General features: G+C 41.4%; 1 protein-coding gene across 4 annotated transcripts in view; it reads left to right on the forward strand.

The window, feature by feature from the left end:
• HDX (highly divergent homeobox) overlaps positions 1-12,023 on the forward strand; it is a 106,123-nt gene that overhangs the window by 23,329 nt on the left and 70,771 nt on the right. For 3 of the 4 annotated variants that reach the window (XM_056809607.1, XM_007507400.3, XM_007507399.3), the window contains exon 2: positions 7,679-7,825. The exons of the other annotated variant lie outside the window; for it this stretch is intronic. In XM_056809607.1, coding sequence (XP_056665585.1) covers positions 7,679-7,825 — 147 coding nt within the window. The remainder of the gene's footprint in view (positions 1-7,678; positions 7,826-12,023) is intronic. 4 annotated transcript variants of the gene reach the window in all.

A 12,023-nucleotide genomic window follows, 5' to 3' on the forward strand; every position in this document is an offset into this window, starting at 1 on the left:
ATATTTAATCTAATGTTTCTGTTTGACTTGTTTAATCAGCATTAAGCAGAATGAAAACTAGAGTAATGTCTCTGACATTTGGTTCATTAAGCTATTAATGGAATAAATTGTATCACTTTGCCAAAACCCCTACTGGCAGGATCTTCAAATATGCTGATTTTAATCAAACTTTATTTCTAACTCTTTCTCAGTGTGAATTGAGGGCAGTAAAATGAAGTCCCCTTTTAAACCCTATAAAGGCCTTCATGAGGAAAAACAGGGTACCGTAATGTCTTACCATGCTCAGACATTGAACATCCTGGCCTGTTGCGAATATCGTAAAAAACCAAAGAGGAAATAGAAGGAAGGCTGTGAATCACCCAAAGGGGAGCCACCAAAGTCCATGCAGAACCTCTAGGCCCCAACTTCAGATCTCTACTCTTGCTTGATGTGTACTAATGAGCTGGATTAGCTGGCTTCAGGAGATTAATGAGGAAAAATGGGAAAGGCTGGAGCTAAGGATAAACCTACTGAAAAGTAATAACTGGCTGCAAGGGAAGTGATTGAAAATGTGTCTGCATGGACGTGCATGTCTCATCTGCGTATATATGTATTTATGTGTATATATGTCTACATTTACATATGTATATCTATATGGGTGTGGAAGGATAGATGGGTGGATGGATAAAATTCAGTGGCCTGTTTGGAGTATTTACAGGGCAACTAGACCTTCCCATCCTCAGTAAATCCTGAGCCAGTTGCTATATTGGAATTCTGCTAATAATTGAAAAAGCAACAGGCCTGGATACGGAGATCCTTCCCTTGTCCTGCTCCTAACCCTAATTCCAATATGTGTGACTCTGGGTAAGTCATTTTTACCCCTCAAGACTAGTTTTCTTATCTATCAAGTGAGAGGGTTTAACTAGACTATTATGGTCTGTAATTCTGTGATTATGAGTCCTCCAGAAAATGTTGAAATATTTTCATGATGGGGCAGCTAGGTTGTTCAGTGGATAGAGTCAGGCCTGGAGGGGGAGGACCTGGATTTGAATCAGGCTTCAGACCTTCCTAGCAGTGTGACCTGAGCAAGTCACTTAACTCCTATTGGCTAGTTCCATGTTGGTGAAGACATGGCATGTGTGCCCTGGCATCATGGAGGAGGCTACTCCATTCCCCCTCTCCACTGAGCCTGAGAACATTTTGGGCATGACCCAACTGCCCAATGCCAGCATATCCTCCCTCCACTCCACTCTCTGGGGTAATGTGGAGGGCTCACAGGTGCAGTTTGGGCATGTGAGCTCCAAAAGGTTAACCAATGCTGTCCTAGTCCCTCTTATGCCTTGGAACTGATACGTAGTATTGGTTCTAAGATAGAAGGTAAAATTTTTAAAAAGAAAGAAAGAAATCTGTTCAATATCTTCCATCAAAGAGGCAGGGAAGTATGGACTATATTTTGGAAAGATTTCTATGCTGAGTGGGTGAACTTGAGTACTTACAGAGGTGACCCCTTTGCTGTCCAGAAAGCTTGACTGTTCAGAATGACTTGTTCATTTGGGGTTCTGAGAAGATGATGTTTTTGTTCAGTATGTTTTCACACAAAGATCTTTCTGAAAGATTCTTAGAGAAGATTGTCATTATATGTTTACTTTGTGCCAGCCAACCCTTTGGTATAGTACTATAGCACTCCATTCATCATGCTGCACTGCATTGATTTAGTTACTTCCCCATACCTTAAAAGTTGGAATCATTTGCCAAATGTCACCAAAAAGACTTTTTTCCCCTTTTGTTGCCTTTTTGAAGAAAATAGCAACTAGATGGAGTCATAATCGGAAAGGAGTGGGGAATGGTAACCCAAGATGATGGTCTCATTGTGATTCTTGTCACATTAGCAGCAGGGAGCCTATTCCCTAGAGCACCCTGGCCCATAAAGGTTAGATGAATTTGGACCCCTGGAGAAAGGTGCCATTTGGGCAGTACTAACATCCAGGAATGGTCATCAAAGAGATGAAACTGGGATAGTAAAGTCTCAGGGCAAAGCCCTTTTGACCTTCTAGTCACATAATCATGGACGTTTAATAATCACAGAATTAAACTGTGCCAGAATTTGTTTTTTCAAATATTCCAAGTCTGATTATGGACAATAGGCTCATATTAGAGCCCCTCATTTAACAGATGAGGAGACTGAGGCCCAAAAAGATTTCTCCGGGTCGTAGGTTAATAAGTAATATGGATCTAACTCCTTAGGTTCTTTTCACCATGCCCATAGCCATGAGAACAAAATGTGTTTGTTTTATTTACAGAGATAACTTCAGTTCTATAGAATATCATGCTAATTTTTGTCCTGGCCTAAATCAGAATGCATTAATATTACTTTTTGCAGGGTGAGATCATAGTCTTCTTGAAGGAATGTTATACAAAACCAAAGAAAAAGAAAGTTTATTTAACCTTTGGGAAGGAACAGTACTTTGGAGTTGCTATTATGGTTTGGGAATCTACTATATAGCACATGCCATCCTCTGTTTCTCTCTTCTTTTTATTGTGACCTTGGAGAAACGATTATATGAACAGGAGACCTCCAACAGAAGCTTGGCTGAGGGAAATATTTAGCAGAACTGAATAATACTCCATTTACTGACATTACTATTCTACAAACCTCTTGACCATTTGATTGCATGCTCAATTTCTTCTTTGAACCCCATGTAGTTCTGCATAATTTGGACCAAGTGTTTGCCCTTATTAATAAGTCTTTTAGCCTCTCTAGTCTTCATTACGTAAATTGTAGAAAAAGGAGTGGGGCAGCCTTAGAGATTCAGCCCTAAACTGAATAATACTGGATAGCTTGAGATGTGTTTTATGTGCATTCAGCCCTTTAAAGACCAAAACATTCAACCCTTTGCACCTTTTTGAGTGGAAGGTATTCCCTGGGCCTGGAGGGCTCTTTCTCCTCTCTACCTACCTCCTTGGGTCACCAACTTCTGTTAAGATGCAGCTCAAGGTCCACCTTCTGCCAGAGGCTTTTCCTGGTCCACTAGCTGCTAGTGCTTTGCCTTGTTAGATTATTTTCCATCTACTGTGCATGTATCTTGTATGTACCTAGTTTTTTACATGTTCTTTCTCTTCTTAGAATGTAAGCTCCTTGAGGGCAGGGACTTTTTTTTGCTTTTTTTGTGTACCCCAGCATGTGGCACAGTGCCCAACACACAGTAGGCACTTTAATGAATGCTTGTTGGTTGATCGATTGGACTTAATACATACACGTTCAGCTTTCTTAAATGGGGCTACTGAACATAATTAAACTTTTTTTACTTGATGATTCAGCCTTCTGAACATTCATTGTAGTTTCTGGATAAGTGAGGTGTTGGTACTCTTCTCCGAGGTATATTGCTTTTATATATTTATGCCACCTTTAATTCATAAAGGGCAGATATTGTGCCAGTTCTCCCTGGGAATTGTTAAAGCAGTTATTTCTTCATTGCACTTAGCTCCAGGGTGAATTTCCTCAGCAGTTTAAGTCCAAGATAATGACAGTTTGGGGCAGGAGATGAACAGTGTTTACTTTCGATCCAAGCTACATGGAGAATTTACGTTGGTAGAAACTTGTTTTGGTAGCCGTATTAGCTCGGATGAAGAATGGCCCTAGCTCTTCAGTGACCTTGTACTGTCAGGACTTAAAATCCATGGCTTAAGGCTTGGGATTCATCTGCCAGCAGGATAAGTGTTTGCCTTTCAGGGCAAAGCTGTGAAAATAACTGGATTCTTGGAGTGTCCCAAGAAAATGCCTTGTCATACGCAAACACCACTGCCCCCAAAGGAGTGCTCCCACTCTTAAAAGAGGGAGGAGATTATGGGTGCTGGGCTATCCTTGCTTAGGCTGGAATTGTAACACTATTTGCTCTAGAGTCAGATCATGCACACAGTGCATCTCTCTTAGCTTTAGTTGCTGGAGTCTCCAAAGGCCATAGGTATAAGGTAATCTCGAAGCAATTACATGGTGTGTCCACAGGCTCATAGATTTAGAATTGGAAGGAACATGAGAGGCCATCTGATCCAAACCTTGATCTTAGAAATGAGGAGAAGCCCAGAGAGGCTAAACAACTTCCTTAGGGTTACAAAGGGAGGGAGTGACCTATACCTTAAGGACAGCTTTAGAAAGAGGCGTCCAGTATATTCTGTAGAACTACTTCACCCATTATATCCTCTGTAGCTATGAAGGTAATAGGGAAGAATTACCTCCTTTTTTATTTCAAAGGGAAACTGAGGTCCAAAGCAGTGGGTGTCAGCAAGACCAGGGTTAGGACTTGGTTCTTTTTCCTATAATGGATAGAAAACTGGACCTGGAGTCAGGAAGAATGTGCATTTGAATACTGCCCCAGACACTTTCTAACTGTAACTCACTGACAGCCTCAGTTACTTCATCTGTAAAATGGGGGTGATAATAGTAATCGCCTCTGTCTAATGGGATTGTGAGACTCCAATGGGATTATGAGTTCTTTGTAAGCCTTTAAGGGCTCTTTAAAACGTTCAGTGAGTCAACTAGCATTCAGATAGCATCTACTAATTGTCAGGAACTGTGCTAAGCCCTGGGTCAGCAGTCTCATGAATTCTACCCAGTTTCATGCTTTTCTCTTTCATTTACTCTGCCTAACCATTTCTTAACTTTTACCAACTAACTCAAGAATATTACAAGATGCTAGTCAAACAAATAAAAGATCTAGGTATTATAATAATACTAGCAAGAAAAAAGCTTACATTTGTTTGTAAGTGTCATGGTTCAAGCATGTTGCCATAATCTGTGGCTTATCCCTTTCCCAGACTGACAATTTCATGAGGACAAGAACCACATCTTACCTAAATTTCATATCTTTCCCCCAGAACCTAACAGTGCTTCGGTATACAGTAGGTGCTTAATAAGTATTTGTCAGATGACTACACTATTTCATCCTCTCCTCAGAATAACCTCATGAGATAGATTGGAAAGATAGTGCTGTCTCCACTTTACCGGAGGGGGAAGCGACTGATATTTGTGTAGCAAGGATACGGAACGCTCTTTGCCCTCGTCCTCAGAATTGAGCTCCAGGGGGTTCCACATACAGAAGCCCCAGATGAAAAGGACCTCTGCTTGTTTGTTAGCCTGAGTACATGGCCTGCCTCTAGACTCATTCAGGGACACGACACACTTTTCATTATGTAGTTACTAATGCTTTTCCCCCCTTTCTCTTTTCCCGTGTAGTCTAATGCCTATGGAATCCCCAACGTGTTTTTGTATTCTGCCACTAATAAATAAAAATCCTGCTTTTAAGAGTGAGACTTCACTAAAACTTTTCTTGCTGACGATGAAGAGCTTCGGCTGAATAGTTGGGTATCTGGCTTCCTCACTGACCAAGATAACTGGGGTGGGTGGAGATAATGACAACTTATCTTGTTCTTGCAGGGTTATCTACTTGTTGTGGGAAAGAATTAGCTTCCTTTAATTTGGAAGATAAATAATAGATCTCCTGAGCAAAGTGGCCTTCCTGCTGATGCTACTGAATTTATGGAGAAAATGGAAAAGGTCACAATGCTGTCTTTTACCAGAGATGTAGCCTCCATATTTAGCTAATAGTGTCAGTAATGGAGAACCTGCTGGGATTTGTGAGGTTGGCCTCTGAATTGAGAAAGTGCCCATTATTTTTCCTGGATTTGAGCCAGTAGGAAGACTTTCCCCTAGTTTGGGCAGGTGCTATCACACCTAGGTGTCATCCATCCCCTTTCACTCCTGGCCCTCTGTGCTCTGTTTACAGTCCTGTTAGAGAAGAGCCAAGGTGTCGTGGAAAATGCCCACCATGAATCTAAATGGGCTGCTGTGATTTAAATGGAGCATATGTGTGTGTGTGTGTGTGTGTGTCCTACCAGCGTCGCGTAAAGTGCTCTGCATGCTCCTGGTGCATAATAAATGTGTGTCAAATTGAACTTGTTCCAGCTAGCCCACAAAGGATCACAATTCTGTTGCCCCACATGTGACCAGAGCATTTCCATTGGAAAACCACAAGCCCCACTCACCTGAACAACCTACCAAAATGAAAATAGTTTATAAAAACACGTCAGAAGGCATTCCCTAAACAGATCAATCATTGTCTCTGTCATGACCAGAGGATCCTGGGGTTTTTGCCAGATCAGGAGAGGCAGGCCACCATGGTGGCACACCAGATCGCCTGTCTGTCGAGTTCTTTCCTGCTGGGGATGGAACTGAGTTAGAGTTCTCAGAGGTAGCAGCAGTGGTGGCTGAGCAGTTGCCTTTGTGGATGCTGCCTTTACCAACTGACCAGAGTACCCTGAAATATCCAGTTATGTGGCAGCCAAAGGACCTTAAGGAGAACCCCTCCAAGACACAGGTAGAGGGCAAGGAACCAATTGTATCCCTTTTTCTGACCCCACCCCTCCACTTTCCTCCTACCATAGCCCTCCTGGAGGTAGAGAGATACCTGCAGGGGCAAAGAAGGAAGGTAGGTGCGCTCCCAGCTGCTGAGGTGACAGGCAGTGTGGCTCCTTTCTCCTTTCCTCACTGGACTGGTTTATTATTTGAACCCTTCGGAGAACGGGAAATCGATTTCCGTTTCATGCACCTGTGCACCGGGTGGTCTCTATCTACATTTGCCAGGAAAGACTTCCTCTGGGTTTGCCTGTGGTATTTTGTTGTTTCTTTGTGAGGTTGTTCTGCTTGTTCCCCCCCCCCATCCTTCTCCTAGTTTGTGTGATCCATTCTGCTTAAGAAAGGCTGGCCTGCTTTCAGGGACCACTTTAGGAATTGCCTTAGCTGGAGCTCAGGAATTGGTATCTTTTCGGAAATGTCCAAGTAGAATGCACCTGTTCTGAGTTAAAGCATGGAGCTGCCATCTCTCTGGGGCAAGCCCACAGCTGTTCTCCCCTTAGGATTCAGGCATCCAACCTGTTGTGCAAGAAGGAGGAAGTGTGCTTTGTTTTTTTCTTGCTGTCTAATTAAGACCCAGTGTTCCTTTAACCCGAAAGGGCATGGATTGGACATGGCTTCTTTTCAGTTGAATGTGCATGATTTGGGGGTTTGATTTCTATGCTCTGGAGGCATCAAAATCCCAACATTGCTTAGCACTGCTGAAGGAACAGGGAGCCTCCCACTCCCACCTGCCAGATTATTTGACAATATTTCTATAAACATTATAGCTTTAAAGGAGAGTATTTTGGTTTTCTTGGTTCTCCCCCCCCATTCCCCACCCCCCACCCCAGGACCACTTTACTCCTAGAAGGAAGGGAAAAACAAAAACACTGGTTTGTTTCTGGTTGGAAGACGGACGTCTGTCAGGTGTGATGCTTGTTCTTGCCTGACCAAGAATGGTTATTGGCCGCGGCAAGAACTGACCAAGTATGGCCATCACCATGCCAAGCTTTGCTGGCCATGCATGCATATTGCTTTCAGTGAAAGAAGCCTTATGTGTTTGATTTGTTCACACAGTGAACTAACCAGAGAAGGGCTTTCTTTGAAGTGGATGCTTTCTCTGAACAAATACAATAAGTCTTTTCCTGATGTACATTTTATCAGCAAGAGCTGTCTCCCCATAACCCAAGTAACTTATTGCCCTTTGGTGGGGATTAATTGACTGAGAAAAGCCCTTTAGCTCGGTAGCTTGAACTTGTCCAGATAAATGAGATTGCTTCCAATGTTCAGAGTATCTTCTTTTATTTTTAGATGAATCTGCGTTCGGTATTTACTGTAGAGCAACAAAGGATTTTGCAGCGTTATTATGAAAATGGGATGACAAATCAAAGTAAAAATTGCTTTCAGCTCATATTACAGTGTGCGCAAGAAACTAAGCTGGACTTCAGTGTAGTCAGGGTAAGTACAGAGGTATTCCACCCTTGAATTGACATCATTTCATAACAAATGATATTTGTTTAACGTGGAAACAACTGCTCGGCCGGCATTAAGGCTCTAACTTTCTCAACCACTTAGTTTCCCTGGTATAACTTAATGCTAATTTTTGTCGTGAGAGCACTGGATCTGTAGTCTGCATTGCTGTTCCTGAGAATGGCTTGGGAGCATGAAAGCCTTTGTTGGGAGGGTCCGGGTGGGCAGGTCTTGAAGGAGGCCCCTGTCCATTGAATAAATGAACTTCTCAAGGATTACTTCTTCCTTTTCAGCTATCATTTAAGTAAATCTTTAATGAAATTTGACCTTCCCTAGAGATTGAGCTCAATTATCTGAGGGAGCCCCAGAGGTGCCTGACACTGTTCTTTAGATATAGACTACACCTAAATGGCCACCAGGAACAACATGGACATTTATTGACCTATTTTAGGGAAAGACTTTTTTGTTTTTTTGTGTTATCAAAATATATTCATTTCATCCGGTTGGTTGAATGTTTGGTGCTCTCCCAGAGTGACATGGCATTCCTATGTGAATGATCCTTTTGTACCCAGTGTAGTTGGGTTATCTAAATCATAGTCATTAGCCATTTAGGAGAGACTGAGGCAATGCATGTGCTAAGAGGCCTCAATCCAATAGTTGTTGGGGGGTGTCTTAAGTTCATTGATCCTTCCATAGTTGTTGGCACATGCCCACCTTCCTGCAGGCACCAAAGTCATTGGGTCAAAGAGTATCAGATTTCTCAACCTTGGCATTCTTTTGGAATAATTTAGGAGGGAGAAGGTAGGCCTTGTTTTCTAATGTACTTTTCTGTGGAACTTCTTCAAAGAAACAGAGATAGAGATCTCTTGACAAGCAGAATACTTTGGAGAGTACATTTCCTTCGACCATAGGACATGTTCCTTTCAAAGAAGGACTTGTATCACTAATCATAGGGAAAACAAATTGAGAACATAGCTTTCCTGTTTGCTGAGCTCAACCTTCAACTGAAATAGATTTATGTGAGGACCAGAAATGCATCCCCCGGGTAGCTCAGTGTTGTATTACAAAGAATACCTTGACTTAACCTCATGTTTAAAAGAAAAAAAATCATTTTGAAAAAGTGGCCATTATAAAAACCTCCTTTTGGTTGTGGTTAGGGTATTTAATAAAAAAGAATGAGTAATAGTAGCTCAAGTTGATGAGATCCCATTTTGTCATATCAAATTCGTATTTTTGAAGTGTGACTACCTTTTGTTTTTTTCCCCTTTTATCTTCCTGTTACTTTGATGTAAAAAGTGTTCTCAGGCACTTGTATGGCAGATTCTTAGCTTTCATATTTCCAATTGCTCATTGTAATCTTCCTCTAATAACTTGGGTTTTTTGTGCTTGAAAATTGAGAATGCGTTGAAATACAAAGATGTGGGATTGTGCTGTTGCTGATGCCAAAACAGGGAATGGACTTAATGGGAATAAAGAAAATCGATACCTATAACAGAAGATTACAAATAAGATTTGAACCAAAGCATAAGAGAATCTGTAAAGTTTACGCATGCTCACCATTCTGGGCAAGTGGAAAGAATCCAGGAATCCATACTTTCTAATTCAAGACAGGATTTGGGCCTTTTTTCCAGCCCAGGGTGAAGGAAACCATGTCAAATCTCCCAGCTCCACCCTAGCCTTTTCTAGTTCTCTGTGTCCCAGCTGAGAGGGTTTTATTTTCTTTTTTCATCTGTTTATAGTACCCCTTTTTCAAAGAACTCCAGGTCTCTGCTTCAGAGAGCTTAAAAACAGCATTTCCTATAGAAAGAGGACTTCCTCCCAAATATTAGAGCAACACAAAGAGTAAATCTAATGTGAGGCTGGAAGAGAGAAGGGGAAGAGGGTCACTGAGAGGAAATTGCCAAGCATCAAGTTGAGTTGGAGGAGATCTGTATGGAAATGAAGGGTCAATATCAGATAAATCTTGCTTCTGTGTTCCGCATAGCGTTCCTTTGTCAACTCTTAATCAAGATTCTAATATTATCACTTGATCCATTTGTTCATCTCAGAACAATAGAACATTTGTATAGTAGAACACTGTACATCAAACATACATGCTTGAGTTGTTGACTTCTTCCGGAGACTCCTAAATTTTTTTCTATAGAAATAACAGTCAAACATTGGCTTGTACAGAACCCTTGGGGAATGAGTCATTCTGGATTGCTGAAGTTTTACCCCTTCACATATGAATTGTTTGCTTTTTTAAATTTCAACCATTTTGGAAAGAGATCTTCCTAAAATGTATTCCACACTTCCTTGCATTCTTAAACAGAGGATATTGACCATCATTTACCCTTTCCTTGATGACTCAGAGACATCACCATGAACATCAATCACAGCACACTGCTGTGGGACAGTGACGCCTTCTGGGCCAGTTAGTATGTTACGGCCTTTGCCTCCATACTCCATGGCCCCCACAGACTGCAGTCTTTTTTGAATTCTTTTGTCTGCTCCGGGTAGTTGGGTTTTTATTTTCTTGTTTATTCCATTGTCAAACTATCAGATATCACTTCTCATTTCTGTCTATAGTAGCCCATCTCTCCAACCTTCTAAAATGGACCCTCTAACTTCTGTGGGTTTGTTAAAGCCAAAAAACCATGCTCGTTAGACTCATGTGTAAAGTCATAGGAAGTAGACTTTGAGTAAGGATCTGAGAAAATGTCTTGTGAGCACATGCATGAGTTTTTTAGTGCACGGGCTTTTGGATGTTTCAGAGCCTGTTTTTGCCTACTTCCTGATGCTCAGCTCTATCCTGGATGGGCAAGTTTTCTAGCCCTATGGGATATTTATATAATTTAGCTTTCGTCATGTGCCTTGTTCAAGTCTCCAATGTAACATAATGTAAAATAACCCTAACATTTACAGTGGATTCTGGTTATTCTGCATGTCCTCAATTCAAGTTGGCATGGTGAAAATGTGGTGCTTTGGGGATGGAGTGGGTGGGATGGGGAAACCAGATATGTTCCAAGACTTCCCTCCAAGAGGCTAGAGTTAACCATTTTAGAATTTCTTAGAGAATTATATAACTTACATTCCTCTAATAAACATTCAGTGGCTGCTTAGTGTAAAGGCACTATGGTAAGGCTTTGGTGATACAAAGAGGGGCGGGTGGGGTTGAATCACACAAAGTCCGGGACCTTTAAGGAACTTGGTGGTGGTGATGGGCTGGAGGGAGGTTGGATTGGGAATGCAACATGGACCCTAGATAAGGGTTATACAAGATAGCGTGTGAGAGCCAGACAAAATGCTCTAGGACTACTTGGAGAGGAAGAAGGCATTTTAAGCTGGAGAGGATCAAGGAAAGCTTCATGGAGGAAATTTTCTTATTGTAACATTTCCACTTTTTTCCTTTGGCATTAAAATCATAACATTTGTAGCTACAAGGGACTGTAAGGATCATCTAGTTCAACCCCTTCATTTTGCAGATGAAGACACTAAGAATTACTAGTCATTTGTTTGTCAAGTGAGTGTCTATATGCAGCATGGTCCCCATACTTAATTTTCTTAAATTTGAGAAATCGCCAAGTGGTTGTTAAATACCAATGCAGTTTAATGTATTTTTATTTGAGGTCTGAATTAAAATGAAAGTTTTGCTTTGCTTAACTGTTAAACCAAAGACATAGAAATCAGATTTTTTCTTTGTACCATGCTTTAAAAGATATCTTTCTTGTGATGATTTTGCTAGACAGCTCTGTCCCAGCCCTTACGATGCTTATAGGATCCAAGAATTTTCAAGATTTTAGAGTTGATCTCATCTACTCATCCACAATCCCTCAGCTTTCAGATGAGGACTTTTCATAGTTCTTAGTATTCAGCTGTGTTATTCCAAAGGCTTTTCTCCTGCTCTTTGCTTCAGCTCAATCAGAACCAGTTTGAAGCCAGCAAAGCCATAGCTGCCTTTGCATTGGCTTGATTTGGACATAAGCTAGTCATCAAAGCAAATAGTCAGCACAGGTACCTCTTGTAGAAATTCCTAATAGTGATAACAATAACAGCAGTGGTGCTTCAGGATACATGTATGCTCAATCACAGTTAGCTAGCACTTTACCTATTATGCTTATACCTGGGGGGGGGTCATCACTTTTGGTCCAAATCTCTTAATTTCTTTGATACGAGAATTTCCAGATGTGGCAACATCCTCTAATTG

Source organism: Monodelphis domestica, chromosome X, assembly GCF_027887165.1.
Source record: "Monodelphis domestica isolate mMonDom1 chromosome X, mMonDom1.pri, whole genome shotgun sequence".
NCBI lineage: Eukaryota > Metazoa > Chordata > Mammalia > Didelphimorphia > Didelphidae > Monodelphis > Monodelphis domestica.